We start from the raw sequence: 20,956 nt of genomic DNA, 5'->3' as shown, positions 1-20,956 counted from the left end.
TTATTCTGAATAGCTGACAAAATCACATAAAGTATCATCTCAACATTAAGAGGTGTACAATGCAGCAAAAAATACTATCGCAACAACAAAAATGAATGTATCGTTAACTATAATTGTTAAAATCGGGACACCGTTTTTTATTCTTTTGATTTATTTAAGCTTAAATCAAGAATAAATCATGTATGATGTACTCATTTTTTAAAAGCTATTTCAACCACCAGCTGTCTCAACAACTGCTTTATTTATAGATTATCGTTGGTTACCTCAACGAGATTGATTTTCTCGCTTGAGACGATCACGGCAATTCAAGTATATGTTACAATGAACTGGTGAAGACTATAAATAAGTTTTATAAGTTTCAGTTAAGCAAATATATATATGAATGGTGAACAAAGTTCGTCAAGAAAAAAATTGAAAACAATACGTCAAACATGTTTTAAATATCTATAAGCATAATAATAATAATTTAACTGACTGATGTTAAGGTTGTTAGTATTTTTAAAAAAAAATGGTTAAATCGACATGCAGAAAATCATAATTCTTTCTTTTATGAGCTTTCGTGGCTCTTAAATTCAAATGTACTGCCTTTAAAAATAAAATCCAAATATTCGGGTTTTCTTCAATGATAAAATTACAAAAGGAAAAACAAATATGTGTTTAAAGACAACTTTCTTGAAGGCAATAGCCACACACCAAAGAATATAAAATCCTATCATTCATTGTGCTTTTTAAGGGAGTTCGCTACTAAGTTTCAAAATAATAAGCTTTTCATAACACTATTATATATATATTTATATTGGATTAATAAAAGAATCAAAAGAGCAAAATATATATAATGTATATGTCAATGTGCTTGTTTTCAAGATAAAAGCCATTGAAATTTTGGCGCGGAAATGTTCTCTAACTTTTGACTTTTTATAAATTTAAAGTTTTTAAAAGTTCTCAAAAACTATTAAAGAATATTTACAATTTTATAAGACTTTTACAGATGGCTTATCATTATACATTTAAAAGATTAAAAAAAAAAGAAAAATGGGGATCAATTTGCAAATATTGTTAAGGTATTCAAATGGATAAAACCAGAGGTTTCCAAAGATCTGACAAAAATCCCAAAACATGACAAGCGAGCATCCTTAAATGACAATAACTTGGAATATCAAGAGTGCATTTGCTTCTTACACAAACGATACAAACGGTTCAGCGAACACACGGTCATTTGTTTCTAACATGCGTTTTGCATAAACTTTGACAAACTATAGACTCGTTAAAAATCCGTCTACAGTTTGTCGTTCGTCGTTTCTTAAAATATACGCTGCATTTCTTTCAAACTTTAACATTGAATCAATTATCTATTCATATTTTGCCAACTAAAAAAAGATTGATTCTGAGGAAAGAAAAAGAGGTATAATCCTGAGTGTCATAACCCAAAACAATGACAACAATTACTCAAATTTTGGTATATTAGGTGTATGCCATCCTTTTTTCAGTGCTGCTATTTTACATTCATCTGATGACGACGAAGAACTGACAATAAAATTAGACATGCACAGAAGTCCTGTGTGTCTAAAACATTTTCTTTAGAAGCTGTTTTCCCGCGTTATAAGTTTGTTTACGTTTCTGACAGTTCAAACAGGGTCAGTAAACACTGATTAAACGATGAATTTGTTTCTACTTTTGTAACGCTTAACAAACTATAGAAAACGGCACACAACGTTTACAAAACTTTTTTGGAAATAAGCGCACTCTTGTAAAAAATTCATGGTTAGTGGGTAAATATGTTTATCTCTTACATCCAACCTAGTTTGTAATAGCAGGATTAACATTTACAGTATTTTTATAACAATATACTAGTACTCGGAAGCTCAAAAACAATATACACGAAAGTTCAGTAGTAATATTAATAAATCCAACTTGCAATGCTTGTTTCGATTGTACTATTGTTTAACTGCAGGTAAAGAAGTGCTTCTCCAATCCACGAAACTAAAGATACCAGCAACAAGAATCATGTTTGCAGATGTAATCTCAAAACCAAACGCGAATCCATAGGTAGAAAAAGGGCTTTTGACACCAAATATGATCACACCTAGAAGGATAAGACCAACTGAAATAAAAGAATTATATACATTATTTATTTATTCATATGCAGAAAATAGAAAACAACTTTAAAATTGGTAACCGTGGCATCTCTTTTGGTATAAAAATAATTACGCCTTTTCATAATGTAAGGACTATGAGCAACCTCGGTGTTTGTACGCCAAAATGAAGATAACGCTACGTCATTGGTTGCATTGTTGGTGATGTTTTAAACCAATCACACAATTTTTATGTATGCTTATTATCATAATATAACCCAGGTGGTCCGAGACCACAATTGTCGTCCCTTGATTTTCGTTTTCGTTGTTCACGAATATAGTCCCTATAGTGTTGACAGTGAGTTACTTGCCATTAATTTTTATACCCCTTCCAAATTTATTTCTCCATTTCTAATGCCTCAAATTACAAGAAGAGGGTGAAATTACACTGTAAAAAAATTTGGGTCCAGAATTTTTAAGGAAAGTAGTGATTTGATCCAGCTGAAAAAGGTTAAAAATTAGCACTTCGGAAGCTGTCAAAAGATTTCAAGACGCCCTAAACATAAACTTGTCCATATTTTGAGTTAGAGCCGATGAAGTTTTCTATAATTTTGATATAATTTGTCCCAAAAGTAGTACAACACACTGTAAAAATTTCTTTGAGAAAGCGCAGGTGGGATTTTTTTAATTTTCATTTATGTTCTAAAAGAAATGCACTTCGAAGTAATTGTGGTCTCGGACCAGGTTGATTTGATTCTGAAACGGCGTACGTGACCTCTTTGTGAATTTCTATTCATTGTATTGTTGTGCTGTGGTCAAACTGACTTATTTTTCGGTGTGTACTTTGAAATGGTGTGTACAATTGAAAATAGAGAATAATTGTCAAAATTAATAGAGAAAAGAGAAAGTTGGCAAAGTAGTAAGGAATACAGAAATGAAGAATCCCATTCAGACCCTCGTTTGTAAATTGGTCGGTGAATAGATTTAATAGTTGACAAATCAAGTTTTACAGAAAATTTCAACTATGTGCACAAAGGATTGACTTAATCAGTGACCTTAAACAGAATGTTATCATCCTACTAAATCTATGAAAATCAAACAAATGTTGGAGACAGTTTGGTGATTGCTTCCAAACGCTCTGCACAGCAATGCAATTACAATATACGGAATTATTTTTTGGCAGTATTTTTAGAAATGGTGATCTTATATCTAGTATGTCAGAATTGTCTAAGGTTCCTTGAGACAATATTTACATTCTTTTTTTTTTAATCGTTGAAACAAAAGGAATGAAAGTTCCAATTTGTCAGTTCTTACTTTTTAACAAAATTTTCGTAATTTTGAGAATGTAAACATTTAAAATAGGGCATTCTTTAAATTTTTTTATCATTTTAAGAGAATCATTGATGACATACAATTTACACGCTCATGTATTTTAACAAAACAAAACATTATTAAGTCTTATTATACAGTAAATTGAAAAAAATAAATAATTGGCGACTGGTTTACAAAATGTTGTATCGCGACGGGAGCCTATTTCAGATATTTCAATAAAACAGTTCAAAAATCAGACAAAAGGTCTTTCAGTTCACTAAAACGGTAATTTACAAGAAACAATACAAAGCTTAAAGTAACACAAATCACACATAATGACTCAAAGCTCAAACTGTTAATTCATTTTGTTTATATAGTTGAATAGTTGAGTTCAATGTCATGAAAAAAAATATTACGGAAGTGCTTTTTCAGGTCGAAATATATAAACTTTTAAGATTTTGTTAAATGTTAGTTCAAACGAAAGAAAAAAATCAGTCAGTGTTCTGTATACTAGAAAGGACTAGTTAGCAATTTTTTGTCTATCTTAATGTTACATGTACAACCTGAAGCAAACTGAAATAAAATTATGCCAATTGGCAATATCTTCTGTTCTTTCATGACTGTAAATCTTAGTCCCATTAAGGCTAACGTTGCTAGATTGGCTAGAAATGCGAGTGTCTCGAAGGCTTGGACTGCCTCCATCCATCCTAAAATAAAACACGTACGTGCAGTTATTTTCAATTCAAAATATGACGATTTGGGTTTTGTTCAGTCTCCTTTTTAATATAATGACTTAAACACAGGTAGACACTAACGTGTATTGCCTAAAACATATACTTCATCTGAAGCAATGTCTTAATCATGGACACTTAAAAGAACACACCCACGACATCGCAGGCATTTAGAGCGTGGTTGAAAGTATATGTAAGCCGTTTAACGATTTATTTGAATTTCAAGATATCTAATATAATATACTAGTATAGCATATCTTTAATACATAAGATATCTTTTATAATATAATTATTTGAGATCACTAAATTATTATATATACATTTTTTAAAGGATATCTCATAAATTATAAAGGATATTTCATATATCATAAAGGATATCTCATATATTATAAAGGATATCTCATATATTATAAAGGATATTTCATATGTTATAAAGGATATATCATACTGTTTATAAGATATCTTATATACGTTATAAGATATCTTATAACGAATATGAGATAGCTTATAAAGAATATAAGATATCTTATAAAGAATATGAGATATCTTATATAGAATATGAGATAGCTTATAAAGAATATAAGATATCTTATAAAGAATATGAGATATCTTATATAGAATATGAGATATCTTATATAGAATATGAGATATCTTATATAGAATATGAGATAAGTTATATAGAATATGAGATATCTTATGAATATTTTGTATTTAAGATATCGTTTATATTTATAGAATATCTTATATAATCTATAAGTTATTTTAAGATTTAAGATATCTCATTAACTTTATAAAATACTTTATAAAGTATATAAGATATTTCATCAAGTTTTTAAAATTTCTTGAAGTTAGAATAAATAGCAGAATGACTTGCCAAAGTAAGGATGACATTTTGTAAAAGATTATGACTGGTTATAACTCGAGAATTTCAGGAAAGTTATTAACAGTTATAGGTACATGTTTTTTTGGGACGGGACAGTTTTTGTCTATCAATTATTTTGTGTGGACGCAATCAAGATCGAACGATGGGGTTATTTGAAGGAATTTCTAAATTGGCTGGTTCATCAACATTTGCGACTGCTGTTGGATTTCTTGTACATTTAGTCGGTTATGGAGCACCATATTGGATAAAAGATGGTAGTTCAAATTTTGGGCTTTGGAAATATTGTTCACAAAAGAAATGTATTTTTTCCCCAAAATCAATTATTTTTGTTTTTCTATTCATTTCAATTACTTTCTCGTTTTTCTGTAGACTGTATAATATAAACATACATAGACTATAAATAAAGTGTATTTGCTATTTCTTATCAATTTCAAGTTTACCTTCTACTTTGGTCACTGATATATTATAAAAAGACTGTCTTAATGTTTCGGTGACCGCCGTGGATAATAAAATTGGAATTGATAAAATAGAAGATACACTATATTTATATTCTAACATGACGTCCTTCAAACGCTTTGAGTACACACCCGTGGTAAAATATGAATATATTGCCAGTGCTGTTCCGATTGTACTCCCACGTCATATGCTTTTTTATGAATGAGATACCCGACGTCATAGAACAATGACGTTAGAATGTAAGCATTTTACGGGAAAATACACGCTTGTGAATCCGAAAATCATCACCAGGAAACATACACAAATGATGCTAAAATGTGGCAAAAGCCCTTTATTGTACATCATATAAGACATATAAATAAATTATCATTCAAATTCATCCAAAACTGTCTAAATACATTATTTTAAATAGTTTAAGCATGTCACTAATGCAGTTTGCTCCGTTCTTTTACGCTAGTTTCTTAGTGCGTTTATTTATGGGAGCGGCAAATATTTGCCTACACCTAGAGCGCTTCGATCCAAAAAGAATTGCCGTATGTGTCCTATTAGAATCTAAATAATTCACGCGGGCTTGAATATATCTAGATTTTACCACGGGTTGTCCCTTTATGCCGATATTTTACCCCTCGCTATCGCTCAGGGGTAAAATATTTGTCATAAAGGGCCAACACGTGGTAAAATCACGATATATTCAAGCCCCCATGAATTATTTCTTTAGTATACATGTATGTTCATGGTATATAGATACTTTTAAAATGATTTTTAAAAAGGCTTTCAGCATAGATTTTAATACAAGTAAGACGAAGAAAAATTGTAAATATTTCTTTGAAATACACTAATTGTTAACTATTATATTTCAGACAACATACGCATTTAAAAAACTAGTTAATTTAAAAAAAAAATTACAAACCTTCAGTTGGAAAATCATCACCAACTACATCAATACATTTCTTTTGTGAACAATATTTCCAAAGCCCAAAATTTGAACTACCATCTTTTATCCAATATGGTGCTCCATAACCGACTAAATGTACAAGAAATCCAACAGCAGTCACAAATGTTGATAAACCAGCCAATTTAGAAATTCCTTCAAATAACCCCATCGTCCGATCTTGATTGCGTCCACACAAAATAATTTAAATATCTTGTTCAGTAGACAAATTATTTTAATTTATAAAGCTTAAAGAAGCGCTAAGAATTATACTTCTTTAGACGTGGGTGTTTTAATAGTTTCATGACCGAGTTTTTCTGTTCATGACAATAATAATGAAAGAGTTGTCCTGGTTGTAGAAAAAAAATTGTTTCGATTGCAGTAACCAATAACTTGAACTGAAGTAAACAATGACCAAATAAATGACTGCTTAGACTGCAAAATATGTTCCGGTGAGTGGTTTGTTATTTTAAGGCAAATTAAGTGTTTTACAAGTTACTACTTTAAACAACTTGCTTAATGATGTTTCGAAAGCCAAGAGGAATAACGTATTATCAAAATGCAATACATGATGTCCTCAATATATAGCAACAAACACACACACACACACACTCGATTGTTAATAATACGTATTAACTTACATAAATGTGTGTTGTTTGAAGGCTGAAGACATAACTTTAATTAAAAAAAGTAATAATTTAGCCTTTATTCATTTAAGCTATATATATACTAGTATATGTATGTCTCTCGTCTTTATGGATGACTTTTCATTGAAGATTGATAATGAAAGTTAACACATGACAACAGTGCTGACGAACAACTGGTTTCCGCCCTTCCCTTTTGAAAAGGGGTGCCATGCATTTGTCATTTAAAGAGTAAAAAGTTAGATATGTCACCGAAAATGAGGGAAACAATCAATCAATCAATCAATCAATTAACAAACATGAAATATACAACTCAGTTAATGTGACAAAATGATAATCAATAAATCATTCAATCAAGAAGTCGACCAAACCTTTCAATCGATTATATACTGTAAACCAACTTATTTTCGTGAGCGATTTATTTTCGCGACTTTCGCGAGTAGAAAAATAATGCGAATATAAATCGTCGCGAACAAGTAAATCTTTCTTAATTGACATCAAGTAAATACGATAGTCGCGAATTTAAAAAGCAGCGAAAGGGACTCGAATTGGTATATCGCGAAATAAAGTATCCGCAAAAATTACTTGGTTTACAGTATACGATTAATGGATAAGAAATACGTCAAATTTGACAGAATGAAAATTTTAACCAATCAATAAATCTACCGATCAACCAATCTATATGAAAAATATGCATCTATGTTTGATGCAACCAATTTATCAACAAACCAACGAACCAACAAACCAAACAATAACCAACTTATAAAAGGTTGAACGACCTTCACTCCCTTTCTTTTTGTTCATATACATTAGAAGCAATGTTAAAATAGGCGCTAATAAGTTCCTAGTGATAGGTAGACGCTATGCCATGCATAATTTTGAAATTATATAAAAGCAGTTTAAATTATATAAGGTTCTGCACCGAGATCCAATGAGATAACATGTTTATTTTGTTCACACATCGTTGTCTATATGATGGAACTTGTTGCGACTGTCATAAAAGTGAGAGATTTAGCTAGCTATAGATCAGGTTAAATCCACCATATTTGTTCATAAAAAATGCTTGGACCAGGTGAGGAATATGACAGTTGTTATCCATTCGTTTGGCGGTTTGAACTTTTGATTTCCATTAGATTACGGACTTTCCGTTTTAAATTTTCTTTGGAGTTCAGTATTTTTGTGATTTTACTTTTTATCAATGTCACGATCCTGCAAACTTCGGCCACAATGTGGAAAATTAATTAGCTTGCTATACATAATCAATGAATAACAAATTAATTGTCGATTAGACGTTATAGAATCAAAATATAAGTAATAGATTTGCATGTCGAACTTATTTAAGTACATATGTATGCATTGGTATAATAGTTTTAATAACATCATAATTACAAGAATCTCGTTTCATATAACCATTCAAAGTGTCCTTTGAAGGACAGATTGATTAGATCTAATTATTCTTAACATATTAAACTAGCTAGACAATTAGCTCATAAAATAATGACGGTTCATTAGATTAATAACTGCATTGAATATTTAAAAACTTTAAACGTAATCATAAAATATAAAAATTAATGTCGACATCAATGATTCCTGAATATGTCTTGACTATACTACAATAACAACTTACAAAATGAATGCATTTGGCCGCATAGACTGACTGAGTCGGTGTTTAATTATATATTGTATAAATCAATATATACATAAACGCCTTAAAAGAATACAAAACAACACCAATAATAAAAAAAGGAAATATTTGAGGTAATAATCTATAACTATTTTGGATAACAGATATCCTGCAGTATGATTATGATATTTTATCAATTTCAAATTAAAGAAGATATTTCTTGAGGAATACAAGATATATTGCAGACTTTATAAGATATCTAATTAAGTTTATAAGATATCTTACAAATTTAATATATAAATAAGATGTAATAACCACATAGTCCGTTCGATCCGGGAAAACTTAGGCAAATGTCCATCATTTGTAACTAGAATCTATGAAAGCTTTGCCGTGGGAAATTAAAAAAAAAAGTGGAATGGTTGGGTCTTGCCAGACCAAAACTTTGAAACTATATATGCCTTTCTCCGTTAACATACCTTGGCTCTTTGGTCAGACACACTTTAGCCACTGTCTGCCTTTTATTCATAGTATGGATGAAAGCTTAGGCATAAGGATAGATGTATTTATCAAAGTTGTACAAAAGTCGAACATGAAGAATGTTGTTGTTGTTTATAGTAAACATGTTTATAGTAAGAGTTTTAGATACATCTCTGTTAGAAATGTTGACCAATGAGATTTAAATACAGTGACATAGCTATAGCGATAGCTGAGGCAGTTTGTTTCCGTCCTAGACAGCAGTATTTACGTAGAAGGAAATCTTTCAATCTTCATTAAGTTTATTAATAATAATATTTATACAAGTGCCATTGTCAAATTAGCTTACAATGCTTTACTAATACTTATTTCATATAGTTTTTCTTTGTATATATTCCCTCTCTAGCCGCTCCTCTGCTAACCGAAGAATGAACAACAACAAAAAGTTGGTACAGGCAAGTTTCATTGATCTCACAGATACTATATGACATATATTTAAAATTTTAAAAAGCACAAAAAGCAAAAGAACATTACTTTTAATTCAGTTCTTCAATTTTGTCGAATTCCTTCTTCAAAATAACCGGAAAAGGGTTTTTAATTGATTATATCTATTTATTATCACTTGAATTGGTTTTCATGTCAAATGAGGAAGCAGATTTCCACGATGATGTTTTACTTTCTTTTTTTCGTTGGTTATTCTGTGTTTGCTGAGGAGCGGATATTGTCTGAGAAAATATATACTTTTACAAAACTATAATAGAATCACTTTCAAGAAAAAATTAACAATGGTACTAGTATGCATATTCCTTTTTATAACCTTGTAGAAGATTTTAAAAAAATCTTTCTGCACAAGCACTGTTGACAAGGACAAGAAAAAACCTGCAACAGCTTAAGTCAATTTTGTATATTTAATTCACCTCTTACAAAACTATAAAAAAAAATATAACAAGTCTATACAATCTTGCCATAGATTGGAACAGTAAGGCATATTTAGCTTTATAAGTATTTGGAACAAATTTAAAAAAAGAAATTGTTGGGTTTTATTGCTCTTCCATTTCGTATCTGATTGGACGTTCTAACAGTTTCGATTCAAGAGCTATTGAAATTGTTTGGCACGTGTAGGATAATATTTGCCATGATATTCGTAAGTCCTACAATATTACCCGATTGTCTGTAGGAAGAACTTTAATTCACTTAAGTCTGAATTATTCACCAATTCACTTCTAATTAATACTATATTATATAATTGTAGAAGAAAATTATATCTGACCATTTTACGAGGATGACCTTGATGATGATCCGAAGTAATGCTTTAGCAGTTTTTGGATGTGCTTTACTTCATATAAATACGTATAATTGAATTATTTCTCACTTCATATATATACATATGTTAATATATAATCAATGAAATGTCATAAAAATATATTTCTAAGATAATTTGTTTGTTTAATATCGACATATTTGGCTGGAGAAATATATAATAGAAAAAAAGCATCTATATGATAATGATGACCAGGAACCTATTAATGATGTGCTCATGTTTGATGTTTTCAAAGTTTATTCGTTGGACAAAGTAGTATAAATCGGATCTAAAAGAGGGACGAAAGATATCAGAGGGACAGTCAAACTCATAAAATCGAAAATAAACTGACAACGCCATGGCTAAAAATGAAAAAGATAAACAGACAAACAATAGTTCACATGATGCAACATAGAAAAACTAAAGAATAAGCAACACGAACCCCACCAAAACTAGGAGTTATCTCAGGTGTTCCGGAATTACGTCTTACTACTATGCTTGTAATTCTTTTATAGAGATATCCAAAAAAAAATTAAAAATAAGCAAAAATATGCCTTTATGATATTCCAAATCTATGTGAAGGAACAGAATGATACAATTTTATAAAGGCAAATGTAGTATACCACTGTTCAACGGTAGTCATAAATCGATTAAGGGGAAACAAATCCGAGTCATTAACCAAAACCGAAAGAAACACGTCAACTATAACAGGATCAACAGAAACACTTAACTGTAACAAAATCAAACAGAATTTTCAAAGAAACGAACTATTTGACAACAACTGCCATATTCCTGGCTTGGTACGTGACATTTTATTGGAATAAAATGGTGATAAGAACTTGGTTTTGTGGCTAGCTAAAACCCCAGCTTGCAATGTTGACAGTACCGCTAAAATGACAACATATTTACGTGACAGGAACACTGTACAAATAAACGCAAGAACACTCAGGACAGAAAAATACATAAATAAATAACTTTATAGTACATAAAAACATATAAACCACAGAATAACGACGGAGACCTCCCATGAATTAACGACATTATACCAGAACACAACAATAGAACTATAAACTGTGCGTCGCACGAATGTATCAACACCATAAAAAGTTACGTTTATTTTATCATAGTTAAATTCATAAAATAGAATATAAAATGTGGATGGAATTTTAGTGGTGTTATGTTCTGCATTTTCTAACGATCACAAATTAAAAAAAAATGGAATGGTGTTTGTAATGATGATGTAATATTTGTGATTTCTTGCCATGTCGGTTTTTCTTCTAAATCCAAATATAAAACATCCTGTGCATATAGTTGCTTTAAACTAAAACAAAAAACCGTAGAATAATCACTTTGTATTGTCGATGTGGAATGCTTTCTTTCAACCCCATTTTGCTGTTTCTTTGTTAACCTTTCAAAATTAAGTATTCTTAAAATATTTAAAAATACTAAAATCTTAAACTGAGAAATAGGCTTCTGTGTTTATTTTCGAAAAACAGAAGTTTTTTCTTATTTTGAATACAGTTTCAGGCAAAATTTACATTAAAAAAATATTGGTTTTAATTCGAAGTCATGCTCATTAGAAAATAAAATAAATTACGTTTAAGAAGCACTGTTGTATATAAAAAAAATTAATTGAATTTTCTAATTGCATGACATAATGTGATACATTTATCGTCTTTTGGTAAGCATATTTACAAATTAAAAGTTCGTATAATGTGATTTTCTTATATTTAATAAGACTTGCCTTCATGGTAATTTTTTTAAATAAGATAAAAATAATTAAATAACGCGTTAAAAAATATTTAAACGCGTTAAAACTGTATTTATCGTGTTAAATGTGATAATGTGATTTTATCGCGTTAAATGTAACACAATGCACCATTGATTTTCGGAACGAAATCAACAAAAATTGACGAAGGTACTCCTTTTTAGAAATCGGATATTGTTGTCTACATAATTGTATACCATTAATCGTAATCGTGTATATGACGAATAATTACTCAATCTGAAAAAATACAACATAAAATCATTAAGTAATGTTCACGTTGAAGTGTGGTTTGCAGAAGGATTATTGTACTTATATTTAATTGCATTGTATTGGTATGATCTTATTTGTAGAGGGTGATCTAACACTGACACACCAAGTCCGAGTGGGATAACTATTTTACATCCCAGCTGTTTTAGATTAGACGAAAAACCATTTACAACTCATAAAATCTAGTTTAGAACGCCACACAACCATTATAATACACTTTATACATTACTATATGATTAATACCCTTTTTGACCCCCGAACACGATGAGTAGATATCAAACAATGTCAACTCGCCCCACTGGCCAATCGGCCCAATCTATATTTTGCCACTGTATGAAAAAAATCACCCCACACTTGTTTACCGACTCGCCCCACTTTTGAAAAAGTGTAAAATCAAACTGAACAATCACTGACAACTCACTTATTAACGGAAAGGGTTTAAACCCCACTGAATAAAGGTCTGCCAACTCGCCCCACTTATAAACATATCTTGCTTCCTTTAAGTATGTAAATTACTGATAGTTTGTATCCAGTCGTCCTGGTCTAGTGGTTGTGTCGTGGCTTGATATGCTAAAGGTCTTGAGTTCGAATCCCAGCATATACACTGGCAGGGCCGTAAATAAAGGTAACAGTAGTATACCGCTGTTCAAACTCATATATCCATGGACAAAAAACAAAAACGGGGTAACAAACTAAAACTGAGGGAAACGCATAAATATAAGAGGAGAACAACGACACAACACTACAATGTAACTAACACACACAGAAACGGACCAAGCATCAGACAAAATCCCTAGAGAATAACAAATATAACATCAAAACCAAATACATGAATTTGGGATAGACAAGTACCGTGACACGTCTTATCGCAATGTCAATTTACACTGAAAAATAAGAGAAAACAAACGACGCAACGTTAAATTGTAACACACACAGAAACGAACTATAATATAACAATGGCCATATTCCTGACTTGGTACAGGACATTTTTAAAGGAAAAAATGGTGGGTTGAATCTGGTTTTGTGGCATGCCAAACCTCGCACTTTAATGACAACGTTAAATATAACATAGAAATGACAACATAATATTACAGGACTACAATACAAATAAATAGGAAAACGTATTAGACAAAGAAACACATGATTAATGAATAACAAAATGCATCAGGTTTAAAATTTAATACGCCAAAAACGCGCCTCGTCCACACAAGACTCACCAGTGACGCCCAGATATAAAAGATCGAAAGCGAAAAAAAGTACAAAGTTGTACAGCACTGAAGATCAAAAGTTGAAAAAGGTTGTGTCAAATACGGCTAAGTTGTTATGCTTGGGATAAGAACATCCTTATTATAACTAGCCTCTTCAAATTGTGAGGCAACATTTTTGGCGAGGGGACTAGCAAGGCCCCCAGAAGCTGTGAGAAAAATAACGCAAAATTGTGCATTCTGATCGTTTCCCGGACTCTTTCTGACTTTGAAACGCAATTAATTTTTAGCTTTTTTTCAACAATATTCTGGTCTGAAAGCAAAAACATAGATTCATTGTAATTTAAGACTTTAAGGTTTTATGGACAACATTAAAAGACCGATATGTAGGACAAAGCAAAATTCGTAATATGATTAATACCCTTTTTGACCCCCGAACACGATGAGTAGATATCAAACAATGTCAACTCGCCCCACTGGCCAATCGGCCCAATCTATATTTTGCCACTGTATGAAAAAAATCGCCCCACACTTGTTTACCGACTCGCCCCACTTTTGAAAAAGTGTAAAATCAAACTGAACAATCACTGACAACTCACTTATTAACGGAAAGGGTTTAAACCCCACTGAATAAAGGTCTGCCAACTCGCCCCACTTATAAACATATCTTGCTTCCTTTAAGTATGTAAATTACTGATAGTTTGTATCCAGTCGTCCTGGTCTAGTGGTTGTGTCGTGGCTTGATATGCTAAAGGTCTTGAGTTCGAATCCCAGCATATATAATAAATTGTGTCCAGGACATATTTAAATAAGTAGTACTAGTATTTAAAGCATAATACTGCAATATATTTCAATCTAGTCATAAAGATTGAAATATATTGCAGTATTATGCTTTAAATACTAGTACTACTTAAACCGACACTAGGGACCATCTTGACCCTGTTTTACGGTATTAATGATTCTTTTATTGTTGAGACCCTCCAGCAACTTTGACCAAATGATTGATCATTAGTATTTTTTTATGCATTGACTTTGTGTGCGATTAGGTTTCGTGCACATTTACTCCATATTCCTTTATTTCCTGTAAACCGGTCTGAACATGACTAAATGTAAGTGTAACCCATCAATGGAAATGGTCATATGGCAATACATTATTGCTTTTTTTTCAAATTATTTGATACCGGAAAATTTTGACCTTACTTTAAGCTAAACCATGTCAGCTATTTAGTTTTATCAACCAAAAGAAGCCAGTTGTGAATTCTTTGGTATCAAATTCAATTCTCCATGCAGAAACGACCATTTTACGAATATTATGGTAGTGAATAATGTCCATGTTCATGGACACTTTTTCATACCTGGGGACATGTTTTCATAGGAAATTGGGTCCAGGACACATTTAAATAAGTAAATATTGTCAAAATGTGTCTGGTGGACATTTTTCAAGGAGGACATTATTAAATCCTACAATGTTTTCATAGGAAATTGTGTCCAGGACATATTTAAATAAGTAAATATCGTCAAAATGTGTCCGGTGGACATTTTTTCATGGAGGACATTATTAAATCCTACAAGATTACAAAAATAAATAACTGATCTAAAACAAATCCTCCTACCCCCCCCCCCCCCCCCCCCCGAATATCAAATGGGCTAAGTCTATATATAGGAATTTTTTTCTGCGACAAGTGCCTCAAACCATGTATTAAGATTTTGGATAAAGGACCACAATAGGTAAAAGTCCAATTTAAAATTAAATGTTTTAAGTTCTTAGACTACATTCATTCTGTGCCAGAAACCTATTCTGTTTTGACTATTTGATCACAATCCAAATTCAGAACTGTATCAGGCTTTAATGTTGTGTCCATACTTGCCCCAACTGTTCAGGGTTCGACCTCTGCTGTAGTATCAAGCTGCGCCCTGTGGAGCATCTGATTTATTTGAAGGGTAGATGTTCCCGACCTGTTTATAAGTGGAATTGTGAATCAGGCCATTACTCTTCTCAATTGTATTATGCATGCTTTTCATGTTGGGACAGTTTCCCTCATTTTTTAAGACTGTATGGTTGCCGATAATTGCTTTGTCATTTGAAAATTTGTGGGCAGTTGTCTTATTGGCAATCTTATTACATATTTTAATTTTTATATGTGTCCATCCTTCAGAAAAGTTGTTTCAAATGTAATGAATCCCCTCCAGACGTGCCTTCATCTTCCTTTATCTTCATTGGAACAATTTTTTTTGTGTGGGAGGGTTCCAAACCTGTTGTTTATAAGTTGCAAATCAGGTCATTACTTTTCTTAATTTAAATGTTGCTTACTTAACATGTCTATACTGGTTTTTTTCTCACTTTTTAAGGCTGTATGGTTGCCTATAATTACTTTGTAATTTTAACCTCTGGAAAGCTGTCTCTTTGGAAATTATACCACATATATACAGATTTTTATATGGATTGTAGACCTGAAAAAGATGTTGAAAGTTGAATATGCTGCAAACTTTAAACAACCCTTCTACTTATTTACCATGCATGTTAAACCTGATAATAAATTGTTCAAATAAGGCCTTCGAAAATAGTGGAATAAATTACTTTTGGAGTGTCAAGAACTCGTTGGAAGTACTTGATAAATTACATGCTTATATTGGTGATTTTGAATCTGTTCAGAGTTTTGATTTTTCTACCCTGTATACCACATTGCCTCACATTCTCATTAAGAAAAAATTCACACACCTAATTAAATGGGCATTCAAAAAATCAGAATGTGAATATATATGTTCAAACTCTTTTAGGTCATTTTTTAGTTGCAATAAACAAAAAAACTATGTTAATTGGACATGCTTTGATACTATATATGCCCTTGAATTTTTACTAGATAACATTTTTGTTCGCTTTGGGGATTCCGTATATCGTCAGATTATCGGAATTCCAATGGGGACTAACTGTGCACCACTTATTGCGGACCTGTTTTTGTATTGTTATGAGTTACAATTTATGACAAAAATAAGCCAAGACCCATCGAAACAACATCTGATAAACAAATTTAATAATACTTTTAGATATTTGGATGATATTTTGGCTCTCAATAATGACGACTTCAGTATGTATATTAATGAAATTTATCCTGTTGAACTTACTTTAAATAAAGCTAATACTAACAATGACCACTGCCCTTTTCTCGATCTTGATATCTATATCACTAATGGAAAGCTGAATACTAAAATTTATGATAAAAGGGATGATTTTTCATTTCCTAACGTTAATTATCCGTTTTTAGACGGTGACGTTCCCTTGTCACCATCTTACGGTGTTTATATATCTCAACTTGTACGATTCGCTCGTGTATGTAACAATGTTTTAGATTTTAACGAGAGAAATTTATGTATTACTGAAAAATTATTACACCAGGGTTTTCGATATCACAAACTAGTCAAAACATTTACTAAATTTTATCATCGGTATAAAGACATCATTCGTAAATATAGCTCAACATGCAGAATTCTAATACGTTCAGGTATTTCACATCCAATTTTTTATGGAAATATTCTTTATAAAGCACAAAGGTGTCAGTATTCACCTCAGAAACTTACAAAACCGTTGAATAGACTTATTAAGAAGGGATATAATTACGATACTGTTGTCAAGTCATTAAAGATTGCATATTTTGGCGTTAATATTGAGTCACTGATAAGGTCTTTGCATCGGAACTAAACACATTTATTCTAAAAACAGTTGTTGGCATGACACGGGTTGTGTTCTTCTCATATATGTTATGATGGTATGATATTAAACCCCTAACGGGAAGGATTGTGCCTGATGTTCATATGATGAAATCATAATCTTTCAGTCAGTTTAATTGAAGTCTGGAGCTGGCATGTCAGTTAACTGCTAGTAGTCTGTTGTTATTTATGTATTATTGTCATTTTGTTTATTTTCTTTGGTTACATCTTCTGACATCAGACTCGGACTTCTCTTGAACTGAATTTTAATGTGCGTATTGTTATGCGTTTACTTTTCTACATTGGTTAGAGGTATAGGGGGAGGGTTGAGATCTCACAAACATGTTTAACCCCGCCGCATTTTTGCGCCTGTCCCAAGTCAGGAGCCTCTGGCCTTTGTTAGTCTTGTATTATTTTAATTTTAGTTTCTTGTGTACAATTTGGAAATTAGTATGGCGTTCATTATCACTGGACTAGTATATATTTGTTTAGGGGCCAGCTGAAGGACGCCTCCGGGTGCGGGAATTTCTCGCTACATTGAAGACCTGTTTGTGACCCTCTGCTGTTGTTTTTTATTTGGTCGTGTTGTTGTCTCTTTGACACATTCCCCATTTCCATTCTCAATTTTATTATCATGAAACTTTTGATCAGAACTATATATAAGTGATTTCACCATTTCTTCATATGTGTACCACTATCAATGAACAGAACAAATGCGAATACATTTTTTAATATTTGCATATGGCTTCCTTTAATTTCTCACATCTATTTTATTTGAATTTAGGGATATAAGTATTATTTTTATAAACAAATCTCATGTCGATATATAACATGTACAACAATTAAACATCAACCCACACCAAACTGGCTGTAGTTGAAAAACATCAAAAGGGAAAATACAGTGAAATTTGGAGAATTTATATTATCACATGTACATGCATTTGAATTTTTTTTAGTTTTAGGTTCCACGTAGCTACCATATTAGAAAACTGGGATTTAAACGCTAGTCTATTAGAGGGATAATTCCAGTGGCGAATCCAGAAATTTTCATAAGTGGGGGCCCACTGACTGCCTAAGTGAGGGCCCACTCCGGTCATGCTCCAGTGGTTTTCTAAAAAATCAACCATTTTTTTCCAGACAAGGGAAGAGGGGCCCTTTGAATTCGCCTTTGATTTCATTGGTTGTAATTTTGTAATTTTATTTTATCATGAATCAGATTTGATCACGACATGGTGAATGAAGGTAAAGACCGAATGTCAGTTTTAGTCTTATATATGTACTTTAATTTTAGTAATACATGTATATATGTGTACATATATCACTGATTCAGTGGCGATGGTGAATAGCTATATATAGACACTGACAAGTCTTAGATAACATTTTATAGTTTTGAATGTTTCTTCATCAGTTGACTAAAAGTAGATGGAGGTATGTTTTTATTTCCAACAGAGGGGCACTCGTGCTCAACTTATATCAATTTGTGCATGAGGCGATTGATAGTTGCCAGACACTGTATGATTATACCACAAATTTGTGAAAGTTTTAACCTATGCATATATACTTTAAATATAATTTTTAAAAAATCATGTCTTTTTCAGGACTTCTGATCCAACCATGTAGTATGGCATGTTATTGAGTAAAATTGAGAATGGAAATGGGGAAAGTGCCAAAGAGACAACAACCCGACCATAGAAAAAAACAACAGCAGAAGGTCACCAACAGGTCTTCAATGTAGCGAGAAATTCCCGCACCCGGAGGCGTCCTTCAACTGGCCCCTAAACAAATATATACTAGTTCAGTGATAATGAACGCCATACTAATACCATATTGAGATATGGTTCTGGTTGATGGATGTTCATGAAGGACCTGTAGTACAAAGTATATCACTGGATTGAGCTCTCTGTCTAAGTGTATTATTAAAGTGCTTTGCTTTGAGCTCGGTTCATTGTTATGCAATTCATTCTTTGTGAAATAAAGATTTTACAGACAACTCTCATGTACAAAGATGTCTCAAAATATTATCATTTCTATGTACAATGTAAGTAACAGGGAGATAAAAGCATTTTATTTTTTGTTTGAATTAAACATTATTTGTCCATTGACCAAATTTTAAAAAAAAAGAACAAATTTACACAACAATGCTACTCCCGCTACTAGCAAAATGATGCTAGGTTGTATTAATACATCTGTAATGCCTACTGATGACTCGGTCCTGAGTGTAAATGGTCATTCAATTATGTTAAAAATTATACCAAAATTTATAAGGCCTATCTGGCTTAATTAATTTCTGAAACTATATTTCATTGTACATGTTCAACATTTTTCACTCGTTTGTTTATTTTGTGTGAATTAACATTGTAACAGTAAATGTTAATTACAACAGTAAGACTTTCATACCACAACAAATATTGTATTGGTATCACTTATATTTGTATCCACATATTAACCAAAAAAAATGAAAAGAGAATAATTTTGCAATACCATTTTCATATTGAATACTATAACGTTTTAGATATTTGGACATATTAAGTATTAAATGTTTATAATATCCACTTGACATGCTTGACATTCTTTCAGATAACTTTTGGAGCAGTTATGAGTCTTTGAAGCATGCTCACAAAGGTTCTTTCGGTGATATCATTTTCATATTGGTCAAAACTTTGTTTTGCTTTCACCAGCTTTGAAGGAGATATTGTCAAAGAATTGATAGAAAACAGCACAGAAGCTTACTTTCTAGCTCATCAGGTCCAAGCATCGTGTTAATAAAAACCAATAAATGTCTTCTAATCTGAGGATCTATTCAACATTTTAAAGTGTTTTACTAATGATACTGACAAGCCACCACAAAGATATATAAATAGAACCATACAAGTAGTTAGCAAATACATATAAAAAAAGATGTGATATGATTGCCAATGAGACAATTCTCTACAACAGACCAAAATGACATAGAAATTACCAATTACAGGTCACCGCACAACCTTCAACAATGAGCAAAGCTAATACAGCATAGTCAGCTATAAAAGGTCTCGAAATGACAATGTAAAACAATTCAAATGAGAAAAATAACAGGCTTATTTATGTACAAAAAATAAAGAAAAAACGAATATGTAACACATAAACAAACGACAACCACTGAATTACAGTCTCATTATATCATGTTCTCAGATATCATCTCTCAATTTAAAAAAATCACGAAAAATTTAACCTATTATGTGTTGCTCTCCTAGCTATAAAATGTATCCAAAATCAAAGATGTGGAACATATTCTATCATAATCATTTGTTAACTAATGCAATTAGTGTCTCTTCCATGCCCGTCTTGAACATAAAACTTAACTTAATATAAAATAAACAACACTCCTAATGCTCAGGTTGGTTATCATCGTGCAACACAGTTAATAACACATATAGGAAAATCATAGAACTACATTTATCATAAAATACTGTCAAACATCCAAACATACTATCCACACTCATCTGTGTCCACACTTGTATAATCTATAAAGATATATTATTCAGTTGCAGATTTTTTAGAAGACATTAAAAGTTAGATGAATTCGTGACGCTATATTTAACCATGAAC

General features: G+C 31.5%; 1 protein-coding gene across 1 annotated transcript; it reads right to left on the bottom strand.

Annotated features, from left to right (window-relative positions):
* Window positions 1-301: 301 nt before the first annotated feature.
* LOC139512461 (uncharacterized) lies at window positions 302-6,706 on the bottom strand. The gene is made up of 3 exons (XM_071300072.1): window positions 6,364-6,706; window positions 3,947-4,090; window positions 302-2,101 (listed from the first exon to the last, which is right to left on the bottom strand). Exons 1-3 carry the CDS (start codon window positions 6,554-6,556, stop codon window positions 1,935-1,937), a joined length of 504 nt encoding a protein of 167 aa, XP_071156173.1. The 5' UTR covers window positions 6,557-6,706; the 3' UTR covers window positions 302-1,934.
* Window positions 6,707-20,956: the final 14,250 nt, after the last annotated feature.

This window comes from Mytilus edulis, chromosome 2 (assembly GCF_963676685.1).
Source record: "Mytilus edulis chromosome 2, xbMytEdul2.2, whole genome shotgun sequence".
In the NCBI taxonomy this organism is placed as follows: Eukaryota; Metazoa; Mollusca; class Bivalvia; order Mytilida; family Mytilidae; genus Mytilus; species Mytilus edulis.
This window is presented reverse-complemented; position numbering and strand designations above follow the sequence as displayed.